The sequence below is a fragment of the Sporothrix brasiliensis genome (assembly GCF_000820605.1).
Source record: "Sporothrix brasiliensis 5110 chromosome Unknown Cont16, whole genome shotgun sequence".
Classification (NCBI taxonomy): Eukaryota; Fungi; Ascomycota; class Sordariomycetes; order Ophiostomatales; family Ophiostomataceae; genus Sporothrix; species Sporothrix brasiliensis.
Window position 1 is genome coordinate 1,551,479 of NW_024467135.1, and position 25,624 is coordinate 1,577,102.

At 54.7% G+C, this 25,624-nt stretch overlaps 6 protein-coding genes across 6 annotated transcripts; 1 reads left to right on the forward strand and 5 right to left on the reverse strand.

Moving 5' to 3' along the window:
* Positions 1–5,464: 5,464 nt before the first annotated feature.
* On the reverse strand, positions 5,465–7,156 carry SPBR_04189 (uncharacterized protein; the record flags this gene model as incomplete). The annotated part of the gene is made up of 1 exon (XM_040762472.1): positions 5,465–7,156. The coding sequence occupies one exon, from the start codon at positions 7,154–7,156 to the stop codon at positions 5,465–5,467; it is 1,692 nt and encodes a 563-aa protein (XP_040621732.1).
* A 966-nt stretch (positions 7,157–8,122) lies between these two features.
* On the reverse strand, positions 8,123–9,403 carry SPBR_04275 (solute carrier family 35, member F1/2; the record flags this gene model as incomplete). The annotated part of the gene is made up of 1 exon (XM_040762558.1): positions 8,123–9,403. One exon carries the CDS (start codon positions 9,401–9,403, stop codon positions 8,123–8,125), a length of 1,281 nt encoding a protein of 426 aa, XP_040621733.1.
* A 1,533-nt stretch (positions 9,404–10,936) lies between these two features.
* SPBR_04038 (uncharacterized protein) lies at positions 10,937–15,310 on the reverse strand (the record flags this gene model as incomplete). Its single annotated transcript, XM_040762322.1, has 3 exons — positions 10,937–11,120; positions 11,179–15,192; positions 15,270–15,310. 3 exons carry the CDS (start codon positions 15,308–15,310, stop codon positions 10,937–10,939), a joined length of 4,239 nt encoding a protein of 1,412 aa, XP_040621734.1.
* A 3,636-nt stretch (positions 15,311–18,946) lies between these two features.
* SPBR_04175 (major facilitator superfamily transporter) lies at positions 18,947–20,695 on the reverse strand (the record flags this gene model as incomplete). The annotated part of the gene is made up of 1 exon (XM_040762458.1): positions 18,947–20,695. The coding sequence occupies one exon, from the start codon at positions 20,693–20,695 to the stop codon at positions 18,947–18,949; it is 1,749 nt and encodes a 582-aa protein (XP_040621735.1).
* Positions 20,696–21,650: 955 nt separating this feature from the next.
* SPBR_04402 (ADP-ribose pyrophosphatase) lies at positions 21,651–22,492 on the forward strand (the record flags this gene model as incomplete). The annotated part of the gene is made up of 3 exons (XM_040762685.1): positions 21,651–21,689; positions 21,796–21,830; positions 21,895–22,492. The coding sequence occupies 3 exons, from the start codon at positions 21,651–21,653 to the stop codon at positions 22,490–22,492; spliced, it is 672 nt and encodes a 223-aa protein (XP_040621736.1).
* A 900-nt stretch (positions 22,493–23,392) lies between these two features.
* Positions 23,393–24,583, reverse strand: SPBR_04296 (uncharacterized protein; the record flags this gene model as incomplete). The annotated part of the gene is made up of 3 exons (XM_040762579.1): positions 23,393–23,766; positions 23,852–24,123; positions 24,192–24,583. The coding sequence occupies 3 exons, from the start codon at positions 24,581–24,583 to the stop codon at positions 23,393–23,395; spliced, it is 1,038 nt and encodes a 345-aa protein (XP_040621737.1).
* Positions 24,584–25,624: the final 1,041 nt, after the last annotated feature.

The window sequence follows — 25,624 nt, forward strand, 5'->3', positions numbered from 1 at the left end:
AAAACTGATTCGCGGCCATTTGCAATGAAAAAGACGAAAGCTATTCCCGAGAAAAAAAAATTGGCGCCGGAAAATAGTACAGAGTTGCAAGGCGTGGCGAGTTGGCCAGTCCGACAAGGTTAGGGGCAAAAAGGTGCTTGATGGATGGAAATCGAGATTCTTGATAACCGGTAGAAAAAAAGGTCCACTAAGACATAAAAAGTACTGCAGCAAAAAAGATGCTACGGTCTCGACCAATGGACGAAACCTGTGTTAGACGAGAGGGATTGCAGCACAGCTGCGCTCAACATTTCCTTTGTCCTTTTTTTTTGTGTAGGACAAACTGCATTGGGAGATCTTAGGACGGTGTGCAGATAGGTACGATAGGTAGGTTTGCGACCACGAATGTGGCCATGAAGGTGACCTTTTTTGGGTTTGGTATGGGAAACAGGGCCGCGAATGAGGCGGGGAAAATGGAAGAAAAGCGCTTGGCGCAAGCTGTACAGGCGAGGGAGAGCGAGGTAGACAGATGAGGCAGGACAGGTCGACCGCGAAGAGGGGGGCGTACGTGTCTACACACATGTGCGCGGCGGGCGCTGCTGGCAGAAGTCGATATTTCAGAGCGTACGTATGCGGTTTTTTGCTGTTCGCGCAAGGAGACGGCTGGCGCCGCAGCGGGAACTGCCACACGGGGTAAAAAAGGGGATATACTCAGACGATGGAGAGTAGATTCGTGGAGAAAAGAAAAAGGTCGTGTAATGAGCCCGTTGTCGAGGCCTCAGCAGCTGCCGGAAGGTGTCGTCCAGTTGGCCAGCAACGGTTCGAACCGTAAGCGGTCGTTGAAATGGGGCCGAGGACAAAAAAGGAGGCGACAACGTTCGAATTGCGGCAGTCGATATCTTGTCGAAGGGATGGTGTGGCGTGGTCGCCCGCTGACGACTTAGAAAATACCGAAAGAAGGAAAGGGAGGGAGGGCAATGGGGGGCAGAGGGACGAGACGAGCGAAGTGAGGCGCAAAGGAAACAGAAGGGAGGACCCGACTCGGGAAAAGGAGAGACACACAATAGCAGAAAACAGGCGATGCAAGAAGACGTACCCAACAAAGCACAAACCGTCAACCGTCGGCGAGGGACGACAGAGTAAAGGGCGAGAAAGAGAAGGAAAGAAAACAACTGCACGCACACACAAAAGAAAGAGACGAGCCAAAAGTCGAGAAAAGGAGGCGACAAGTAAGAGTCGAGTCGTCAAGAGTCGATCGTTCCGAGAAAATAAGAAGGAGAAGGCTTCCACGAGCAAAAGTCAAAGGGAGGAAACGAGAGTCGAGGTCACGTTTTCCTTGGAACTTTTCCCGTCTGTTTCTTTAATTCTAAGCAGCCACAAGAAACGCTGCCCCGTTCTCTTTTTTTTCTTTTCTGTATTAAATTTTGGTCCCTAAAACCAAGACGGGAGTACGAGTAATTTCGCACGAGGGAATAGTGTCGACCCGTTTTTGTTCGAGATGACGACCGAATTTGGGGGGGGGGGTCCCTGTGCCGGTTAGAACTAGCGAGGGGGACCGTCGAAAAGTGAGCGAGCAGGGGTGTGCGGCGCGATTGAAGCACCTGTAGCGAACGCGGGATGGGGTCGCGAACGGTGCACAAGCGATGTTGGCGAGAAACACTCGAGAGTGTGTGAAAGTGAGAGAATGCAAACACGAGATGAGCAAATCCAAAAAAGGGGGTGGGAAGAGACAACAGAGTCCGTCGACAGCATACAACGACCGAGGCAGAAATGGAAGGAACGTGGAGCAAAACGAAGCGCAACAGAGAGAAGGAGCAATGGAGGCGGACGGGAGTGGGAAACAACAGATGGGACAAAATGCCCCGAAATAGGGGAATTGGAAATGTGCCAAAAACCAATTAAACATAAAAAAGAGTCTAAGCCAAGAATTACCGAGTAAGTCCCTCACTATTCTCACGAAACCGCCCTCCGTTTGGCGTCTTTTTGGGTCTTCCAGCAACAGCACACGACTGGCAGGTTGTCGTTTAGGTGACCGTTTTCTGGCGGATCAGGGGAAACGCCAACGCGACGGCCTGTTGGAAGGCGCGACCATCCGAAAATTGGGGGGGGGGGGGGGGGTTGCCCAACGAAGACACGCACAGTGGCAAGACGAAAAGAGCAGGAGCGCGTAACGAGAGATGTGGGGCAGCATTGTCGGTGCGCTGTGCTCTCTTTTGGCGTATTTCCGTGGACCCGCCAGAGGCGAGACACCAACCCAGCCAGCCGGCTCTTTCTTGTGATATTTTTGTACAGGCTGTAATGCGCTGGATCGTGTACAGCCGGCTTCCAGGCAAAGAACGTCCACTGCCAGCCGCAAGTCCTCCCAGGCCATAGGGTTCGTTCGTCTGGGGTTTGGAGTGTGCGCCGGACCGGTTTGCAGAGAATGGGTTCTATTTTGTTTAAATTTACGAGGTAATTGACCTTTGTTTTTTACTCCGTATTGTAAAGAGGGAAGAGGGAAAAGGGAATAAGAAGCGGGTCAACGGGGAAGCAAAACAAAGTGGGGAGTTGCGAAGAGGACGAGAGAAAGATGAGGAGGTGGAGAGAATCGGGAAAGTGGATGTGTCTGAGTGGACGGGATTTGATGGAAACGGGGAAGAAGTGAGGCAAATTTGGGGCAGCCGCCTCTGTAGGAAGTCTGCGATGGAAGGCTTCGAGATCGTGTGGAAGTATTTTAGAAGAAGCAAAGAACAACGTCGGGAGGCAAGGACAGGACTTTGTTATTGAATTCACCTGCGATGACTCGCACCTTATATTCTACTTGTAAACGTCTTTACTCTGTTCCTCGATAAACTTTTGATTCTGTGTAAGATGTGTTTGATTGCCCCTTTCTGCCATTGCAATTTCACTAAACCGGCTGCTGAGTACGCCGAGTATACGGTGGCGTACCGCCGTACGAGAGCGACGAATGCTGCACCTTGGTGAGCATGGTCAGAGCCAATGTGAGATGTCATATGTCTGTTATCACTCCGTCCGAGATACGGACAGGACGTTGTTGGCAAAGAACGTTGTTGGCAAAGAACGTTGTTGGCAAAGTAGAGGAAGCAGGGTGGCGGAAGTTGACAAGACGCAAACAGGATCGCCAAATGCAATGGGACATCATATCCGATTCTTCAAATCTTCAACACCTGCGAGAAACTATTGTTTGAGTGTCTTCCCCTCCGTCGAAAGCGCTATAATTCGTAGAATTACCAGAATTAAGGAGTTCGAAAACGGAGCCCTTTTAAAATTGGCTCCTTCCCAGGATGGTCTCATAACTGTCGGGAAGGTGAAAAACGGGCCCGGAGATGTGGGACACGAGAGGAAAGAGGAAACTGCTAGGACAGGGAACTGGGAACAGGAACAGGAACAGAAACAGACACAGAAACAGAAACAGAAACAGAAACAGAAACGTCGCATGGCGGGCCCCATAACGGGGGTTGCTGGTGTGCTTGGCACGCTGTCGCTCTTTCCTGACAAGCTGCGGAGAGACGTCGCGGATTGTGAGGAAGCCGCGCCTGGACGTAAACACACGATAATCTTACAATATGACCGACGGCAGCCGCGCGAGGCGCTTGGTAAAGCGGGCGACAGCATGTTGGACCAACAAACATGGTAGACATTCGTATAGCCACGAGACATGTCTTGTTTAGTATTCTATCCAAAGCTTGTAGGGACCATCCGACCCTCATGATGCATTATAAAAATTGCTCTGGATTTGTCCCGTCTTCATTCATCTCTTCCTGACGGATGCCGACAGCGTGGCCAGAAGCCGTTGGCATATTTGAGGTGTCGGTGCCTCGAACGCTTTGCGTGGATGCCATGACATGGTGAAGCGTCGGCTGGGACGCAGTATAGCAGTTATCTTCTCTGTCAACGATAGAGTTGTATTTCTGGCAGCCTGGGTTACCGTAACAGGAAAGGCATGCCCAAAGCCGGGCCGGCCGCCAAAAGCAGTCGCCAAAAGCAGTAAGATGTCTTACCAACAAGTTGGACATGCATCCGCATGCCAGGAAGCAGAGGACAGGATCGTATGTGCTGGCTGGCTGGAAGGCGTGCAGCAGTGTGTGAGTGGGAGGCGACACAAACTCGGGGCAAGAGTTGAATTTCTCCGCCGCACTTGGGAAGACGCGCACTGCCCGGCCCGGTCTCTGGCATGGCCCACCGCGGGAGCGGCCCTTTCACGTCTTTCACGTGGTCTGCACAGCATGGGACGGCTTGGAGGTTTGTGTCAACATACATCGAGACATTGGGAGTTTGTCTATTTGCATATTGTACGACGTATAGGTATGATTTTCTACAATGCAACCTGCATGAGAATCGTAAGGAGCATGACGTCTATTCACAGCTGCGCCAGTTGACGATTTTTAATCAAGATACGTCAATAAACACCGGGTTCGGCCCCTCTTGTTCCCCCTCCTCTTCACCCCCACACCATCACACCATCTCTTATGTTTTTAAGCTGGCAGGCTGGTCTCTAAAGATAGACGCTTTCATGCCCACGCGAGAATCAAAGGGACGAGTCTGGCTGTATGTCGTACAGTATGTCGTACTTTGATTGCTGTTCATTTTTACTGAAATAAGCTGAACAGAGACATATATGAGGGAAAGGGTAAAAATAAATTTAACACAAAAAAGAAATCATATCCTTACTAGAATGTGAAACCATACTGCTACAGTTCTCTCTGCTACCCGTCTTTGCAGTCCCTTCACAGCTATCAGACGAACAAGTGACCACGACCTGCGCTGCACCGTCACCTTACACGGTTCTTTTGCACTTGACCAGCTGCCTGCTCGTCTTCCCGTGTTCTTCCGTTATTCTTGCCTCCCATGTCGTTCTCGGCTGTATTTCCCCGCGTCCGCGTCTTCCTTCTGTTCCCAAAACTATTGTCCCACGTCAGATCAAACCGGAGACTTGTGATGCCAGTAAAATGTGCCGTTCCTATGAAGTAGAACAGAAACAGACTGTTTCGATGCCTGTCCAAACTCCCCAACACCATCGTCACTCACGTTTTCCGATTGCGGCTCTTCTTTGCCTATTCTTTTCCTTTCGATTCCAACCCTTTTACGAGCCGTAACCGGTTGGGAGGGTGAAACCATGGACAGTACTTGGGAAAGTGATGAGGCGTGAAAAATAAGTCAAAATATATTCTGTACAATTTGCATTGAAGACGTCTAATGTTTTCGCTATAATTTATACCTAGTTTTTACATCCTTTTAGGTTGTAATTTCACCTTTTTTTTTTTTTAAATTCTATTTTAAAAAAGTCAATAATTCACAATTATAATTGGGTATCGAACACTAACGTATGGCAGCAACAAGCCTGTTCGAGGCAGTCCATCAGCTCATCCCGTAGAGGAACGAAGTAGCGGGCATGGTTCGCTGGCCACACATTGCCGCGAAGACCCTTTTGAACAGGGACAACAAAGGAGCTGAAAAAACAGCAAAATACAAGAAAGCGTGCCATTTACAGCCCCGACAGGCTGTGATAGTCGGGTTCGAATGTGGCATCGTCGCCGGCGTCCAGTTGGCCCGGGGGCCGAGCAGTCCCATGAGGTGCCCGAACGGCCGGCCGTGGAACCGCAGCACGGTCCGTGTTGACGACGACCTGGTCTTGGCTGCGCACACCGCCGGCCCGGGGCCGCACTGTGGGCGTGGCCGCCACGTTGGCGTCTGCCACGACGGCCACGTCGAACTGGCCGTGGTTCTCCAAGTACTGCCGCCCGGCGGCGCCCACCGAAAAGATGAACTCTACGGGGCCTAGGAAACCCTGTTCCTGGTCGTCGTCGTCTTCGTCGTCATCGTCGTCGTCGTCGTCATCGTCGTCGTCGTCGTCGTCGTCGTTGTTGTCGTCGTCGTCGTCTTTGTCGCCGGGCTGCACGTACAGCAGCGCTTCGGCATGCAGCTCCGATTCGGGCATGCTGCGGTACATGTCCGGCCCGCCGCGGGCCATGTCGCGGGCCAAGACGGTGGCGTCGCGGTACCGGCGCAGGTGCGGCGCCGTGACGAGGCCGATCTTGGTGTACCACAGCAGCTGCTTCCAGTGCGGATGGGTCCACGCGAGGCATTCCATGGTGACGTGGGGGACGCGGCCGGCCGCCAGACGCTCCACGTCGCTCCACGGGATGGACAGGGTGACGACGACCACCGCGCAGACGGGGCCGCCGCGGCGCTTCATGTAGGCGGCTTCGGCCGCGGCGACGGTGTGGTCGGAGCAAAAGTACATGTTCTTTTGATGGTCCTCGTTGTCGAAGCGGACGGTGTGTGTGGACAGAGGCTCTTCCGCCAGCCCCCGCACATCGTGCACGTTGCCCCTGAACCCGTTGTGGGACCAATAGCGCGTGATGCCCGCCTGGTCGCGGGCCATGTAGAGCTGCATACGACTGGACTCGCTGCAGATGCGGTCTTCCGCGGCCTGGCGCGTCCAGGTGGTGGCGGCAAACGCCGGCGGGTGGTAGCCCGGGCGGGCGCGGGGAAGGACCTCTTCGCTCTGATGTCCATGGGGGGCCAAATTCTGTCCGAGACCACCCATGGAGTTCCCCGCGGCACGACGCCGGGACACTTCCCCGACATGCTCGAGGGCCCGGTAGCGCATCAAGATGGTCTCGTCGATCCAGTGGTGGCACGACTTGGTGCGGCGCACGCGGGCGTGGTCCGGGTGCATGATGCTCTCCAGGAATTCGCTGGTGTGAGTATAGAACCGGGGGCAATTGCGCCACTCCTCGTCGCTGTGGCGGCCGTCGACGTCTTGGCACGGTCCGACGGGATAGTGCGTTAGACGGGTCAAACTAAATGGGAGAAAATTGGGCCGCGGCCGTCCTGGCCCTCCCGTTCCTATGAGTTCCGAGCGCCAGCAACGGTAGATATATTTGGCAACAAATGGTGCAATACCGAGATACACCAGCGTTTCCTCCGAGTGAAGCTGGGCGGGGATGCGGACAAAGTCGCCTTCATCTCGTTCCCGTTCTCGGTTGGTGAAGCGGAGGTCGAATGGCGATGGTGGAAGTGGCCGGTTCTCATATTCTTTGTTGCTGGCCACGCTGAGGCAGCGCACATGGATGCGGACCATGTTCGGCTTGTCGGGGTCTTCATAAAAGAGTCCGGCGCGTGCCAACCTGTCTCGGTCGTTATTTGTCACGATGGGGGTACTATCCTCCATTTTGAGCGCAAGGGGACGCCTGAATGAGGCTGTTTCTGTAAAGAGTGTATGTTGAAAGATAGATTTGAGTGTCGAAACGGGAAACGAGAAAGAAACGAATGTGAAGAAAAGAGGTCGGAGCAGTGAGAAATTTGACAAGCCAAGAAGAGAGAGAGAAAGAAGGGAAAGGGTAAGGGAAAGGGAAAGGGAAAGGGAATGTGGCCTCAAGAATGATCACAGTCATGGCCACATGGGAACTTTGTGTACTTACTGTGTGATATCGCTGGATATCTTACACATAAGCCAACACCCACAGTATGAGCATCACGGCACCTTTCCCGGGAAAACATGTACCTTGGGCTGGCCGAGCGAGCCTTTACACGACACTTGGGCCGAGCCGGCCTGATGGAGGTCCGTCAACGATAGACGGGCATGCCATTTGTCGACACACTCTACGAAAATGCTTCCAGAACATGTAAAGAGCGTTCCGTGCTTGTTTGCTAAAACTGGCCGCAGGACGATACGTGGACGACGCATGATTCAAGGAGTACATCAGAGGCGTGTAAGTCCGGAGCGTAGTCGGCCTAGATGACAGGTCGTAGTGGCGCATGATGCATGGCCTTAGCAAAGTACTGTTGTTACTTGTTGACAGACTCCATCGACGAGCGTGTGGCAACATGTGATGGCTTCCAGTCTTAGTAAGTCGACGCACAAAATTAGAATGCCTCGTAAAATGCATTGGTTCTTCAAAGTACACGCTTGTGTCTCCCCACCACCATCCTACTCTATCAAAATTGGTATAAGAAAAAGCGTTCTGTCGCACGCCGTACTCGGGAGCATTTCTGCGCCCGTGGGTACTGCAGATGCTGCAGAAGCAAACGAAGTAAATCACCCGCCTCCAACAGGCATCTGTATCAGCCGCCTACGTTCCCCCCCGACCCTGTCTCGACTTATTCGCTTGTTGGCTTGTTCGCTTCGTCGCCTCCTCTACGCCTCCTGCGGTGTCGCATCGGCGGGGGCCGCGGCCGCCTCCTGCTCAATGGCGTGCGCCTTCTTGGCCGCGTTCAGCGCCTTGAGCTTGGCGGTGCCGAAGCCGGCCACGCCGTCCTCCTGGTTCGCGCCGAGCCACGGCTTCTTGGCGTCGCCGAGCATGCTGCCGCTCAGAAAGTAGACGACCAGGCCGAGGAGAATGAGCACAAAGGCAATCGGGTACAGGTAGTAGATGGTGTACCCAAAGACGTGGATGCCAATGATGACGCCCCAGAAATTGGCCGTCAGCAGGGAAATGTCAAAGAAGGCGGCGCTGCCCATGCGCAGAATCAGCGGCGCGAGCGTGTAGAAGATGGTCAGCGCGAGCGTGTAGCCCACGAGGTAGCCAATGACGGGCCCCGTCCAGTTGGCCTGCTGGACGGAGGTGCGGTCGAAGATGGCGGCCTGGACGCCGTTGATGCAGGCCCCGAAGAAGCCCAGGCAGGCCAGCACCTCGTACATGGGCTTGCGGCTGACGAACCACTCCTCAAAGACGTTGCTCATGCCGTACAGGCTGGCGCCCAGCAGGCCAAACAGGTCGCCCTTGAGCTTGTCGACGGTGGGGCCGCCGTTGGAGCCCGTGATGTGGTCCGACGCCAGCAGGATGCCCATGCCGCCGCAGGCAATCAGGATGCCGAGGATCTGGAACGGCCGGTAGCGCACGCGCAGCAGCACAAACGAGATGATGACCACGCAGACAATGGACCAGAAGTTGAGCAGCTGCGCGCTCAGGATGTTCGTGTACTCGTAGGCCAGCACGGTAAAGTAGTTGCCCTCGACGTCCAGGAACGACAAGATAAAGTACTTCCACCCGTCGCGGATCAAGATCGTGTGCACAACGTAGCGCCAGCCCTTTTTGTAAAAGGTCAGCGGCACGTAGATGATGAGCAGCAGGATGTAGTTGAAGAGCGTCTGGAAGGCCGGGATGTTGGTGCCGTTGTTGGACAGGAAGCTCGTGAACGTGTTGGTGGCCGTGATGCACAGCGACAGCACCTGGCCAATGAGCACCACGATCCAAAAGTCCCACGTCTGCAGGTAGCTGTACCAATGCACCTTCTTGTTCTCGAGTGTCCGGAGACCCTCGCCGACGGCCAGGTCCTGGGCCACGGGCACATCGGGCCCGGCAATCGGGGCGTCGTGGTCGGCATCCGCCTCGACAGGGGACGTGCTGTTGTTGACCACGCCGTTGTTGTCGGCGCCGGCCTCAAAGGCCTTGTTGTAGCTCTCAACCGTCGACATTCTGCAACAGGTCAGTAGGGAGAGGCACAAAACGTCATCTGGCTGGGCAGAAAGACCTACCTGTGGGCGAGCGACGTGGAATGTATTTCAGAACGATCGCGTTTCGTTCGTTTTGCTATTTTCGTCTTCGAATCTCTCTCTTCTCTCTCGTGCAAGTCTTTCTGCCGGGGCAGCGAGCGCAAAGACCTTCAAGTCGCTCGCTATGGCCCTAAGCCTGTCGGGATATCGTGTCGTACGTCGTCGAGTTGCGTGCGTAATGCATCGACGGGGCAGTAGCCGTAGATGCGCGAAGAGTGGCGGTAATGGGTGCAGTGAGCATGGGGTTTGACGGATGGCGGAGAATGGTGGATTGCGCTGTGCTGTGATAACGTCAAACGTGGGCGCAGTGAGTCTGCTGAGGACAAGCTGAAGACAATCTTCTGTCGCGATGAAGAAGACGGCGAGGAGTTGAGAGGAGGGGACAACATAAAAGACAAAAAAGTAAAATAAAAAAAGAGGCCGATAAGGAGCTAGACCGATACAAGAAGGCCTTTTCCAATTGTCGCGGCAAAGAAGAAAAAAACGTGAACGGAGCTAAATCATGGCCTCGACCGGGGTCTGTCTACCAATGGCGGGCCGCAATGGTTTGCCGAAAGGTCGTCGAGAGGGCTCCGTACCGACATGGTCGAGTAAAAGAACGAAGGAAATTGGCCGCGCAAGGCGAATGGCGCGCGGGGCCTGGCCAGTAGCGCGTCCCAAGGCCAAAGAGACCCCCACCTGGCACTGCATCTTTGCCCCCATGTGCCAATTTCTATGTGCTAATCGTGGGAAGAGGAGGGCGAAGTTTTCCACGTCAATGGCAACGGGGGATTCAAGTCCAGCAAGCCGAATGGAGCAGATCGAGAAAGACGCTGGGAAGACAGAACGAAGTCGAAGGGACGAGGCCGGGCAAAAAGCAAGCGAGGCTTGCTCCGTCGTAGAGCATCGACTGCGAGGAGGACTAAGATGATAACTAAAATCCACCGACCGGGGTGAATGTTCGCTTTCCACCTGGGCGCCTGGGCAGGGCACGTTCCGCTCTTTCAGGTGCCGCGTTCGGCTGTCGCCTTTCCGTCTGCTGGGCAAACCTTTTCTCGCGATGAAGATTTGCGGCCTATCAGAACGCCGCCGAAATCAAAAGACAAATAAGCCCTCCAAATAAAAGTCAAAAGTCAAAATTCAAACAATGAAAATGGCAATTTGTTCCTGACCATCAGACGTCAGCTGTATGGCCTTTTCTAAAACCAAAGAGAACATCCAAAACCGCGAATCCAAAACTTGTTCCCTAGGATACCATTTTGCCGTCTGTTCGTAATCCTGTTGCCCCCAAAATGTCCCCAAAATGTCCCCTAATGTAATGATACAGCGCAAGATAAACGGGCCATAAACAACCATCCAAAAATAATATACAAAACTAGAGACCAAGGAAAAAGAACAGCGGGGCAAAAAGGAAGGTTAGACACCATTGCGGCTTCATCCCTTATCATACAACTCCTACAAACGGAGCCGCCTCGCCTAAATAAACGTTGTCCCAAAACTGTCCACCTTGTCCGTCGGCGTGTGCCGGTCAAAGGTCAGGTGGCCCAGGGGCAGCTTCGGCGGGCCCTCGCCCTTGATGGCGCTGGCGCCGTTGCCGACACCGCCGCCGACGCCAATGATGCGTTCATGCAGCGCGTCGCCGTCCACGTTGTTGAGGTGGCTGACAATATTCCAGCGCTTGTTACCCCTTGGGCGACGACAGCGCGTCGTCCATGGACAGGATCGAGGGCCCGCGCGCTACACCGATGGGGCCGGCCGGCAGTGGTCCCAGGCCGTCCTCGGCCTTGTCCTTTTCGTTGTCTTCGCCCGTTTGGTCCTTTTCGTCCGGCCGCAGGTGGTTGTCGCTTTCGTCTTCGTTGACACCGCCGCCGGCATCGTCACCGCCCCAGCTGTACCGACTCTCCGGACTGGCGACCTGCTTGGCGAGGGGATCATCGTTGTGCTTGTCCTCGACAGCTGCCGGTGTTTCAGGGTACGCGCCGACCATCCGCTTCTCGAGCGTTGTGTTCCCCGCAGCCACCGAGGCTTGTGGGACGTCCTTGGGCGGCACCGCGGGTGGCACTTCGGGTGGCATTTCAACGGAAGCGCTGGGCGCGGCGGGTTCTGGCTCAGGATTAGGAACAAGCTTCTGCTGGGGTGCCTTTTCGAGCGAGTCAAGGCGGTTGGGGCGCACCCACGGCGCATCGGTCGGAAGGTTCTGCAGGATGTCGGCGCCGTCAAACGCGTATGGTCCAAGGCCAATGTCACGCGCATACACGCTGGCAGTGAATGCCGACTTGGACTTGGTGGGCGAGGCCTTGACGTTTGGGAATAGCTCGTCCTCATCCCGCGCTGCATCGTCGTCGTCATCGCCATGGTTGCTCACTGAGCTCGGCGTCGCAGGCGTGACGGGCGTGGCTGGCGTGGCGATTGTGGACTCGGCGGCTACGGGAGCCTCGACAACCTGCTCAATAATATTCTCGGGAGTTTCTTCAGGAGCATCCTTAGCTGCGTCCTCAGGGGCACCCTGAGGGGCATCCTCGGCAGTTTCGTCAGGTGGCAGCACGAAAACAGAAGGCAGAGGCCAGTTGGCTGTTGGTGACGGCTCGGGATCCCCAGCTGGCAGAGAAATAGGCGAGAGTGGCGGCTCCGAGTCGAGGCTGGGGCGTTGGACTTCGGTCTCAACGACCTTGTCGTTGTTTTCCTGGTTCTGCCGGATTTCCTGGATCTTCCGGTCGATTTGGTTCTCTTGGCCGAATCGGTCGTCGCGAACTATCTCCTGCGCATCCACAAAGTCGTCATCTTGGCTATGCTTGGTGTCCTCCCGAACCAGTTTCATGCTTTCGGGTGTCTGCGGGTGGCTGAAAGTCTCTTGTTTGGCCACCACTGGTGTGCTGACACGACTTGGCTTCTCCTCTACTTCCTCGTCAGCATCTGTGAAGTCAGACTTCGTGTCAGAGCTCTGGTCTGTCGGTGTCTCTGGCGGTGTGTCACCCATCTCGACAGACGACACCGGGCGAGCCATAGCCTTTTGCGTGATCGGGCTGCTCTTGACAGATATAGGCGATGTTGCCGTTGGCGTCGCCACCTCTTCCAACGGTGCCACTTCCGGTGTTGCCATTGGTTCTTTGGATAGGGAGGTGGCAGCGAGGATATCCTTGGTCTTGTTCAACACGGTCAGCCCGGAACCCTGTTCGCGGGCGCCCATCGGTGAGCTGGGTGTCAAGGCCCGTGTCGTTACTGTCGACGCAGCTGCCGGCGACTGTGGGTGGAGTGGTGGGATCGGTGACGCATCCCGCGACGGTAGTGGGAAGCTGTTGAGTGTCGCCATGTCAAGGCTGCCCGTAGACTGAGACTGTGGCATATCCAGGTTGCCCCGCGGCGGGTTGCTTGTGGGCTGCGCGAGCACTGTTGTCTTTGTCGCAGTCGCAGTTGTCGGAGTCGTGTCCGTGGGATAGCTCACTGTCTCTGGCTCTTCCTCTTCCTGGATAGCAAAGTCCTTGACCTCGGTGCCCACAGAGCTCGCGGGCCTCTCCTCGACAACCTCGGCCACATCAGGTAGCTGGCGGTCGGCCGCGGACGGGCCCTCTGACAGCTGTGAGTTGGGGAGTCGCATGGCACCGGCCATGGGCGGCAGGTTGCGCCGCTCACCGCCAGATAACGGCGGGCCAAACGACTGGTAGCCGCCGGCCACTGGCTGGTCCAGCGGCTGGTAAGCTACGGGGTTCTCGACAACAGGGTATTGGCCAGAGCGGCTGGCTGGATACGCTCCCGCATGTTCTGGGTAGCTGTTGGGGAGATGAGGAGGGCTGCCAAGAGGGCTTCTGAGAGGACCATACTGTGATGGGTCCCGGTACGAAGGACCCGAGTCTCCTCCCATAGGCTGCGGTGCCCGTGTTCGCGGAACTGGTCCATTGCCAGCGAACCGTGGCCCAACATCACCGCCAGAGCTTGAGTGGGGTATGGCATAGGGCGGGCTCCGCATGTTCCCTGGTGGGCTCCGCACAGAGGGTGGTGGGCTTCTGAACTGGTTTGGTGTCATGGAACCGCCGCGAGACAGGTACGGAGGATGCCCTTGAGGAGACGAAGGACTTCTCATGCTGGGATAGTCTCTGGGGCTCCGCGGAAGCTGCTGCATGGATTTGGTACTGCGCAGCGCCTTGGGCGGGTTACCGTAGGGAATGCGGCCCTGCTGGAGATCAAAATCGCTGCCAATGCGGCGCGGACCGTCGCGGCCGGCTGATGCAGGCCGAGTGGGCGGCCTGGGCATGCTAGATGACGACAATTGCCTGTCGAAACGGCCCATGGCGTACGGGCTGCCGTCGCTGATGTTGCTGTAATACCGGTCGCGCGAGTCGGGCCCGTTGGTATAATGGCCCTGTGAGGATTGGCTGCGAGGTCCGTAGCCTGGCGAGTAGGGCTGCTGCTGGCGCCGAGGATCATAGTTGCTTTCAGTCCTGTAGCGTGGGTCATACCGAGGATCTTGGCGGGGGTCGTAGCGGGGGTCGTCGTGCCGAGGGTCGTACGGGCGGTCGTTCTGATGCGTGCGCTGGGAGGGAGGGAACTGGTGAGGATGGTTTGGCCGCTGGTCGTACATATGGTGATGTTGTTGGTAATAAGGCGCGGACTGCGGGTGCGGCGGACCATTTTGCCGCGGCGGAAGGCGGCTTCCACCAGGGCTCTGCTGTTCCCCTATCCACGATTTCTCCAGCTGGTCGATTTGCGCACCCCAGCTGCGCCGCTTGGGCACTTCAATGGCAAGATCCCTCTGCAGAGCAGCATCTTTGGCCTTGCGTACACGGGCTTCTTGGTAGCCAGGCCCGGTTGGTGTAGCATCGCGAGAACGTGTGCTCAGCGGTGCCGGCACAAGGATTTCCGACTGTGGCGGAGTAGCGCGATTGGCAGCCTCGTTGATTGCTAACTGCGCTTCGTCGCCAAAGCTAGTGGACTGGTTGAGCATACCACCACTGGCCCTGCCATCGGCAGATGACTGTTTGCTGCTTTGCAGAGGCCACACGGGCTCTGGTGACATGGAAGGTGGGGATTGGTTTGATACAGTGGAGGGCGGCGAGGCAGCTCTCCGGTCGTCATTTGAGGAGCCTTGGACTGACGATTCTGTCGCATCCGTATCCGTGGGTGCTGAGGATGAGGTGGACATGTTGTTATCGCTCAGGCTCTGTGAATTGTGCAAGCCTGACCGTGTTGGCGAGTTAGTGCCAGACCGCACGTCGGTAGATGCGGCCGCATTGGAAGGACCTGCAGCTGCCGTTCCTTGTGGTGTTTCCGGCCGGTTGCCAGCCGCCGGGCCGAACTGAGCACTGAATGAGTGGCTGTGCGCCCACGGTTTCGAGCCCGGACCATGGGATGTGCTTGGCCGGACGTCGCCGTCGAGAGGCAATCGACTTGAGCTGAAAAAGCCATCACCGCTTCCACTGCTCTCGGGGCCACTCATACCAGAAAAGGTGCCGGTCCGCTGCTGAGGCGCGCCATTGCCCGAAGTCCAGGGGCGAGACGGTGCGTGAAATGCGCTGCCGCTCAGCTTTTTTGAGAAAATCCCGCGCGCGCCGGGCGGTGAATTTTGCTGTGAGTCGGGGCGAGATAACGGCGTGGCCGCGCGCTCGGGGAAAAATTCGGTGCCCGCAAAGATTTGGGTCGTGCTGCCTTTGCCTCTCATATATGGGTCGTCGCCGAGGAAGGCTTGGTTGAATATGTCCTTTTCTACCTCGACATCTTCTTCCTTGGCTTTTCCCTTCCTGTAAGAGTTGTGAGTTGTTAGTAAATGTATGATGCCTTCGACGAGTATATCCGGGACAGACCGCGATGGACTCACTTCTTCTTGTCAGACCCGCGCTTGAATGAAAAGATGCCCATATTTGCTGTTGAAGGTCCTAATTTCTCAGGATTGACCTCTATTCAAAATGTCGATTCCTGAAGATATGACCAAAATGCCCGGAAACTGGAAACGAAGTCGAAAAGTAGCGCGGTATAAACGAGCTGTATTTTGGTGTCGAATCGGCCCACCGTGCCTGTTTTACAGCTGATTTGGTATATCGTCGAAGCCGTAAAAGCAGGTGCAACGGTGGTTCCAGTATGTTGCAGGGAAGGTAGAACGTGACGAAGGCGATGCTGGGGGCAGTCCAAACATCATGTACTCGAGTGTATACGCCTGTAAAAGGTGGATCGAATATGAGTGTCTCGAGAAAAACAAAGGCGAGAATGGTGTCAGGTGTGGAAGAATGAAAAAGAAAACGCGAAGAGATTAAGAGCATTACCCAACGCACAACCGAAGCAAAGAAAATTGGACACATGCTTTTGGAAGAAAATAACACAATACATCTGCCCGTCCCTGCAAAATCAACTACATCGGACCCAGGCGGAGCATTAGTGGAAGAGGGAAAAAAAAATAAGAACGCGCAAAGGGGGAGGGGAAGAAGGGGGGTTAGCATCAGTGATCGACACGAAGCCAGGGACAGGAACTGGTTTGCGACAGCGCGTTGAGAACATGGACACAGGGAGACAGGCGCAGGCACAGAGTGACAAAAGGAAGCAAAAAGTAGGCAGGAGGAACCAAAGACGCCATGCTCTAAGACATAGATTCTCCACTCTTTCGGCCAGGAATGTGATGCCTGGACCACAAGCCGAAAGAAAAAAGCAGGAACTGGAGAGGCGGACGCCCGTAGGTCGATCGAGACGATCAGAGGGTCCCATTTTAGCGTGAGACCGGGAAGACGAAAGGAATAGCAGAGGTCCTCAGAGCCAAGCAGGCAAAAGTACTATAGGACGCGTCGTAGTTGGCAGTGGTGAGCAGCAGCGGACAGGGGACGGTAATTACTTCCCTCGTCCAGATCAATTTTAGCTGTCGTTTTTGAGTTTTGCCTATGGCAAGCTCCCGAGCCAAGGGAGAACAGTGATCGGATGTCTGGCATGGCTGGGAAAGGGAACAGCGGTTTGTCCCAACTGGTGTCTCCAATGAGAAACTCGAGCAGCGTGAGCGTTCGAGAGATAAAGACAGGTCCTGGAGACACAATGTTAAGACGGGGTCCAGAGGGCCTGTGGTTGCTCTGGCGTGTGTTATTTCGGCCTGCACCCCGTCTACTTTCGGGCATAGATGGAGAAAGATGCAAGATCCGGCCCTTGGTTTGTGATGCACGACGCATGCCGTGAGATGACTTGCAAATGCCAGACAAAGTCTACACGGATGCGTACGAATGCCGTTGGAGTCGTTTGCTTTATGGCCATTTGTATTTTTGTTCCGTCGTGTCTTTTCCCTTTATATCTCTCCGGACACATTTAAGTGCAGATGCCCCATCGGTCCACGCTGCCGGCTCTTCCAGGCTTTCTGACCTTGCCAGCCTGCTAGCCTGTCTGGTCTGAACTCGTCTGAAATCACTGATGCCAGTCTGGCCTTGGCCATATTCTGGGAGCGTCTGCAATGTGCACGCAAATGTGTGAATGTGTGAAGTCTGAAGTGTTTATTAGTACCATTTCTGTGACCTGGATTCTGGATTGGGAATCTTGAACGGCAGACCCGGTTCACTAGGAGCCTCGACCCATATCTCTGTTCTTTGTCAGTCAAGACGCCGGCCGTGGGCTATTCATCCACAATCTTCACAATGATCCACGCTGGCCTTGGTTGGCCCACGATAGACTGCGCTGGCGCATCTCTAGGATCTTTCAAATCGAAGCCATCGGCAAGTAGGAAAAGTAAAGCAAAGAAACATATGGAACAAACCGAAAAAAAGCACGGCCTAAAGAGCAAATGCCCACCTGGACGAGCCCTAACCCGGAAGCCACGAACATGTCTCCGAGGCCACACCCTTGTTCAACGACATTTGCCGCCAGCAGCCTGCCAGATGAATGGCTGGCCCCTGTCCCCGGCGTTGCCTTAAGCCAGGGGCTGGAAAGGCGAAAACAAGCAAGACGGAAGCCGAGCGGACTAAGGACAGGGAACTAGCCAAGGGGAAATCTGTGCGATGCCGTCACTGGGTTGTATTAGCACCTGTCAAGTGTATTTTTGGACCGAGGGCCCTGGTCTGGCCTACGAGCCTACCTAGCATCAATGCCGTCGCCCAATTTTTCGTGTGGTCTGTGTTCTTCCACATGCAGCGAGTGGCACCTTTGTCGGACGACATGTGTTGAAGCAAGGAGACGAGACAACTTTGTTTGAAGCAATTTTGGTGGCAGCAGCTGAAGGCCTACATTGACTCGAAACTCGAAAGCAGTCCCTTGCATCGATTTCGTCGTTCGTCAAAGGAGATGGTTACAATGCCTGTTGGCGATGATGCTAGACTGACGGTTTCCAATGCCAGCCACGCCGATTTTTGTCTGTCTTTTTCTGCAGAGTTCTTCGACTTGGTCGCAGAGATATGCACTGTGCCGAAAAGGGGCACGACGCAGGAAGATGGAGAAGGCGACCGAAGAGATGAGGCGAAGAATCACTAAGAAAAGGGGTCACGATGAGATCGGTGTGAGGTTGCTACGATATGACTCCTAGCTGCGCCAGAGAGGGCAGGAGCAAGGAGGACCTGTTGTATTGGGGTAAGCCACAGACAGAGAAGGAAGGAGCATTCACTGTGTTTTGGCAGAGGTAAGGGAAGCCGCGGGAAAGGCAACAGCGATGCCGTACTCGTAAGTTGCACGCCGTAGCTCCTTCCTACTGCGTGTTTAAAATCGACATTTGCATGTTTTTGCCCTCTCCCCTTGACGAGTCTTCTCTTCTCGCGGTCGATTCGCGGTCGTACCTTCCTTATCTCAGGTGTGGCCCGTTTGCATTATTGCGCAGATGCGAGCAGGTACAACCCACGCACACCTGCGCCTGCAGCACACTCTTATCGCGTTTTCGAGAGTGAGTCCACGCGCCTTCCATTTCGTTTCCTTCCTACGCTCAAGCTACTTCCTCCTTCTGTTGCTGACGTCCTCCGTTCCTCAGCGCTCCTGCCCCAGTTTTGTTATCAAAAGTCCGTGTGCTCTTGTTGGAGAGGACGGGCCTCTTTCCCCAGTCGCGTCTCTTTCGTGTTGGATTTCCGTCTCCTCCGCAATGCTGACAACCCCCCTCTCCCCCCACTCTAATGTATCCTCCACGCCTTCATCCGCTGCTTCATTTTCTTCGTCGAAAGTTGCGCGTCGTGTCGTAATTTCCGCCGTGTCTAGCTTCGAAACAACCCAAACGCCTTTCCCGTCAATGCCGCTGAGCAAACGCGATTTCAAATGGATGGGTGGTATTTTCACGCGATTTAGCGTTGCGTGAGCGGAAGAACGGGCCTTTTCTTGATTGGGTAACGGGCAGCTCCATGGATTCCAGAGGCGGACTCTAATGTATTTAGCAGCTTGAAAGTCCGGCCAGCGCGCACAGTGCAATATGGCCACGTTCAAAGTAGACATCAACAATTAATCTTTATTGCGAATTCCGTAATTCGTATGTACGCCTCTATTGTCTAGTATTTCCAGTCCGACCAAAACATGTGGCACGCCATGTCTTACATGATCTCACATCTTTGATATTGCATATTACACAACCTCGGTTTCCGACGCGGACGACGCTGTGCTCTCATCCGGCTGTCGCCGGGCCTCTGTCTCGGCCGCCAGCCCTGCTTCTCTCTGGAGCATCGGCAGCGGGATGCGGAAGACGACCACGACGAACGTGCCCACGAAGCACACGCCTGCCGCAATGATGAACGGCAAGCCCGCCCAGAGACCGCCGAGTACGACGCCGCGCTGCAGGGCGCCAAACAGGACGGGCGTGGTGACCATGATGCCGCTGTACTCGAGCAGGCCCAGCAAGGCGTTGAGCATGGCCAAGTGGTGCGGCTCGACAAAGGCGTTCAGCAGGCTGCGCATGGCAGGCGAGTAGCCGCCGCCCAGCGAAAAGACGACGAGGGCCATGGACAGCAGCCAAGGCGTGGCGGCAAAGGCAATGAGGAGCGCGCCAAACACAATCAAGGTACCCGAAACACGGGCAATCCAGAGGTCCTTGCGGAGAGGGGAGCCGTCGATGCCAAGGAGGGGCCCGCTCTTGAGCAGCACGGTGCTCGCCAGCGGGAGGAGGACGACGCAGAGCACGAGATTGGTGGTGCTGCCGATGGTCAACAAGAAGGCGGCCTGGCTCCAGGACCAGGCGTATCGTTCGGTGGCGTACTGGAGCAACAGGGTCTGCGCAAAACGGGCGACGGTGGACGAGACAAAGGGGAGCAAGAGCAGCAGGAGCGGGCGGTTGCGGAGCATGAAAAGCGAGGTGGCGCGAGCGTCCGTGCGCAGCAGGTGCAGGAATCTCTGCCAGGCAGAGCCAATTTGACTCCTCTTCGGCGGGGGTGATATCGCGACAGCGGACGGCGGCGGGTCGTCATCGGCGCACGTGTCCGAGTCCGAGGCGGCACGTACTGACGCCGTCTCCCCAGAACCAACTGCGGCTGCCTTGCCAGCCGTCGGGTCAAAGTGGAGCGTCTCGGGCAGCAGCAGCAGCACCAGGCCGCTCACAAGCAAGGCCACGAAAGCTGCCATCAGCGGCATCCAGTGGCCACCCCACAGCAGCAGCGTGCCACTCAAGGGGTTGGCAATGAGTTCGGCCACCAGGAATACGGCCGTCAGCCGGAAGTAGCGGTTGGCACGCTCGGCCTGCGGCGTGACGTCGGCCAGCACCGTGAACGCCATGGCCGGACCAACGGACTGGAAGCAGCCGACAGACCCAAACAGCGGCGAGAGCCAGAGCGCCCGGAGCGGAAAGACACTCGCAAAGTAAAATACGGTCAAGTACCACCCATATTGGAAGGTGAGCCCGGCCCAGGCCAGCAGCAGAACGGGTTTGCGGCCCAGGTTGTCGGCCAAGATGCCGTAGGGCAGCGAGAAGAGAATGTTGGGGATGCACTCGAGCGCGGTCTGCCAGCCGAGCACTTGCGACAGACGGCCCTGGATAGCGGGGGCTTTGCAGCGGGGATCTGCGGCCCTGCCGGAGCCGCCGGGGCCGACGACCCATGTGTCGCCGTAGCGCTGGCGGCAGATAATGGCCTCGATCATGCTGCTGATGGCTGGAATGGCGGTGCCAGCGGCGACGTGGACAATGAAAATAAAGACAAAGTCAACGAGGACGACCCGTTCGGCTATTGTCAAGCGGACGACACGGCGGGCGAGCCTTTGTAAGCATGCCGCGGAAGAGGATGATGCTGTCTGTTGTGATGGTGGTGCTGCTGCGTCCGCCGGCGGGACGCGTCTGGAGCCAGCCCCAAGCAGAGGCGCCTGCTCGTCGACTGTATGGTCGGCCATGGCTGCTCTTTGTCGACGCAATGCACCGAATGAATCAATGTGAAAGTAGCAATTGCCGTAGATGGATGTGCATGGAGGACGGGCAGAGCATGATGAGAGGCCGTAGATTTGAATATTTTCAATATTTTCGCGGTCCCATCTCGGATACGACGTTTGGCTTTGTAGTCGATCCTGTCAAGTCCACTTACACCGCGAGTAATGCAATATACTGTTGGCGTGGATAACAAAGGTGGATGGAAAACAAAACGAGTGTCCCTGCTGCCTCCTGTACTCAGCAGGGAATGTCGTAACAGGCCTCGCAACCGCTCTTCTCTCGTCCCTCTTCTCTCTCCTCGTCCCTTATTAGTGACCGAAATACGAATTGCGATGCTTGAATAACTGGCGGCTGGACCGATTGCATGTCGGACACTTTTGCAGCCACGTCAGTCTTGCCGTCGTCGACGAAAAAGACCGTTTCTTATATTAGACGATTGCGTGACATGGCTTCGCTGGATTCGAGTAAAATAGATTTGACGGGTAAGATTTGAGGGAAAAAAACGATCAAAGCTTTATTTGAAATGTCAAGTCCAATTGTCCCGCCCTTTCAAATATTACTTTTGTCTTGAGGGGCTCTTCGACTCGACACTAAAGGCACCATAGACCGTACTCCGTTCACTGCACTGGCCGTCAGCATGAGCCGTCAGCCGTAGCGGTCTGACATCAACCTTCCCAATTCGGACCTTCCGATCTGAATTGCTATTTTGTGCATTTCATCGCCTTCTTTTTGCTTTCGTCTCGCCACAAACGTCGGCATCCAGACCCACTGGATTGAGTCCTGGCCTAGGCTCTGCCGCGCACGCAGCAAGGCACGTGAGACGCGCCCTTCACACGCGCTGACACGCTTCAGAGGTACCCAACAATCATATCCAAGTATACATCATAAGTACAATCACAAAGCCATTCCAAGGCCACCCAAATGCCCAATCTACCGCGAGTCGTGTCGCGTGAGCCGTTGGTAGGCATTGCCTTGTCTTTTTCGCGTGCGGTTCTGACCGTTCATCTCCGTGGAGGACATGGGGACACACACAAACCGCACAAACATGAGCTGACGATTCGTGCAGCCACACGACGAGGCAAAGTGGACTAAGCTGGTCAAGTACGGTCTCTCTTACTTCGTGGATATCCACAGTCTGGCATTCCCACTGACATGAGGACAACAGGGTCACGTATGAGGACGCCGACGGCAAGTCACGCATCTGGGAATCTGCCGAACGCACCACACGGCCCCCAGCGACAGCAGAGCAGCCAGATGTCGTCGATGGCGTCGACATTGTAGCCATCATTCGGGGCACCCCGGGCGCACCCGATTCCCGCATCGTCCTCATTAAACAGTTCCGTCCGGCCGTTGGGCGCACTGTTATCGAGCTCCCGGCCGGCCTCGTCGACGCCGGTGAGTCGGTCGACGAAGCCGCCGTCCGTGAGCTGCGTGAGGAGACGGGCTACGTGGGCCGCGTCAGCGCCGACACGGAAGCCTCGCTCTCGCCGTCGCTGACGCTGTATGCCGACCCGGGCTTTGGCAACAACAACTTGCAGATTGTGTATGTAGATGTTGACGGCGCCGATGCGCGCAACCTGGATGGAAACCGCCGGTTGCAGCTCGAAGAGGGCGAGCTGGTCCAGGCGGTCTTCACCGTGCCGCTGACCGACCTTTTCGTGACGTGCCGGCGCCTGGCGAACGAAGGGTATGCCATTGACGCGCGCGTGGGAACACTCGCCGAGGGCATGGAGATGGCCGGGCGGTATTTGCGTCTAAAATAAACAGAGGCACTGAGAATGGCATCCGCTGGGCACTTTCGTTAAGAGTATGTACTGATATTGTAGTTGCTACTTTCATGGTACAGGGCTATCTAATACAGTCAAAAATAGTATGCAAAATCGAAACATTGGAAGAGAGAAAAACGAAAGACGATGCAAGGAATATGCATTCCACATCCGCAGCCACAGGGCCTGGTACGTCTTTGAGAGAAAGGCAGAACACCGGAAAGAAAACACTGCACGTAACCGCCATTGGATGCGTGCCTGCGTGGTCCATACGGCACTTTTCCATGCATTGTGTCTTGACACCTAGGAAGCAACCCATGGTAGTTGTGACCTAACCATTCCGGTTTCCTTTTCCCATTCCCTATGCCTGTGTGGACAGCTGCCCAGATTGTCGGAGCTCAGCGCTAGAAGTACCCAATATGTCAAACGGCGAGGCTGGGGTTGTCTTCTTCTTCTTCGTTTTGTCTTTTTTTTTCCTTTTTTTCTTTTCTTTTCTTTTCTTTTCTTTTTGTTTCTTTTTTTTCTTTTTTTTTTTTGTTGCCAAATGATTTATTTTCTGGTGAGGATCTTTCATCATTTTTTGTCCTTGAATATTTTAAACTTTTTTTCGGGGTTAATTTTCGCTGGGGTTTGAAGAGCCTCAACAGATGGCCAGGGCCTGACGAGCAGACCTTTACTCTTGACCAGAAGGAGGCAAAGAATGAACAAGCAAATGAGAAAGCCTCCCGTAAGAGACAAAAAAATTAAAAAAAAAAAAAAAAGCGAAAGAGAAGAAACAAACAGCCCCCCTTGGAAGCTTTTTGCAAGAGAAGCCTGTCTGTCAAACTTACCTACGGCGGCTTGCCGAAGCGCACGGTGGATGGATGCGTCTGAAAGTACCCTACGGTCATGCTGTTGTCATTGTGCTTTCGCCGACGGAGGTACCGGTGCGTTGGGTATGTTCGACAACACCGTCAAGACGTGATCCTGCACGATCTTGTAGAAGGCGCTATTGGGAACAAGACGGCTCTCATCCGGCATGTTTGAAAAGGTAGACTGCTCTGGTCTACCCTTACCCTTCAACACAGAAGGTAGACCGATAAGTACGTCTTCGGTCTTGGTCCCTTGTGAATTGGTCTCAGTAGCCGTGATCTTTTGCTCAACGGCTACTGCGGCTGCGGCCACAGTCATAAGGCTTCCCTGGTCGGCTTCAGGGAGGTATGGGGTAGAGTCTGAATCGCCCACGCCCGCTATGGCGACCAGCGGCTCGTCCCGCAGGCTGTAGTCGACATCTGCACACATTTGTATTGTGTTAGGAGAGTGCAAGGTTTTATGGAAATGAACAAATAAAAACGGGGCGCATCAGCAAAATCGTACAAGGTGAGGGCGTATTCTTGTCTCTGTAGCTAGGAAACAAGAGACGGTACATGTGCGTCCACTTGTCGGACTCGTTCTGACAGTCAATCTTTTTGCGAGAGCGAAGCTTCTTTTCGATTTCGAGGTCGAAGCCGGTGTCTTCCGCCACGCTGCATGTCGACACGGCACACGCAACCTCTTGGCGGAGGTGCTCTCGCAAGTTCTCCTGGAGCTTGAAAGTTGTGGAGCACCGGTCACAGACGTAGTGCATATGGTGACGATACAGATGTTCTCTGGTTCGGTTAGATAGGAAATGTACGAGTCGAAAATGATTTTGGGTTTCAATACCCGCAAGACTCACTTGACACGATGGACACTGGGCCAGCCCGATGTGCGACAGGAGCGCTGGTGGCAGTATTTGTGACGGTTTCGTTTGTAGAAAGGGCAGGCGAATTCGAATACCACGGGTGAGGCAGGATTGTCGCTAAGCCGTGCCTTCTTTCCGGAACCATCCTCCTGTTCTTCGTCGTCTTCGCTCTCGCTAGTTGGCCGTTTGAGACGCATATCAGAGCGCATGCGGCAAGGCAGTTCCAGACTGGGCGTTGTGCTTTTTGAAAAGTCTCTTCCGAACTTCAGCCCGCTCGGTGACTCGACAGAGTACATCTGCTGCGGGCTGTTGTTGTAGGTGATGCCAGCTCCTCGATCTGCGTATTGATACCCAGGCATGGCTGGGTTGCTAATTGGTCTCTGCATAGTCTCGATGGAGTGCTGATGGAAGTCATGTGGCTTCTGATTTGTCCCATTGTTGTTTGCTGGAACTGGACAATTTTTCTCATGACGCTGGGACTGATGGGAACCCTTTTCAGGGATGCAAAGGGCGCTGATGAGCATGTTTGCCGTAATTTGGAGACCGTTCTTAGTCAGAGACAGTAGCAATGCCCGCGGGTTTTGAAATCTAAAGGTGTAAGTGGTATGAACGATTTGCTCACTCGTATAATTGTGTCGTTGCAAAAAGGACAGCCCGTGGTAAGACTTTGGCTGGACAAGAGAGAGAAACCGAGGGAGAGAAATGAGGTCTTACAGAAGATCATTTATTGGTATAAAGATTCCCCGTCTTGAACAGAAATGGACTGGTGCTAGAAGGAAGGCAACTCGAGACGGTGCCCGAGCTAGATCGAAAGGACTGTGTTACTGTCGCCTTGGAGTAAGAAGATAAGTAAGACAGGGCTATCAAACCCGACCGGGAGGATGGCCTGGGGTAGGGATAGAACAGAAGCGAGGTGTGTGAATCCTTGAAGTGAGGCTTTGATGAAATGGCGTAAGAAGCGGTGAGAACATGAATTTCACGTCCCGGGAAATCGTTTCTTGGGTTTGTAAGTGCAACATAAGGTTCGTGCAAACCTGAAAGAAAAAGGAAATGTAGATATGGTGAACTAAACAACTGAAACGTTCAAAGTTCCTAGAGAATACTATTTGAATTATTTTGTATTCTTTAAAAAAAATGACAAGGGTGGGCAACAAAAAAGGGACTGAGAATAAATGCAGTCAAGTCGAAGCGAGATAACCAGGAAAGTTTGGTAAATACCGGTCGTATAATAAAATAAGAAAGGCCCCTGAATGCTACCGAAGAGCAACGCCTAAGCAGAAGCACTAAGTATTGCCCATAGAACCGGAGCAAAAACAGACACATGCATACCCGAGAGAACTACTCCACGTATGAGATACGTCGGATGAAGCCAACAAGTCGTACACTGGCCGCTGTAGTCGTCGTAGGTGGAACCAACCATGCCTCAT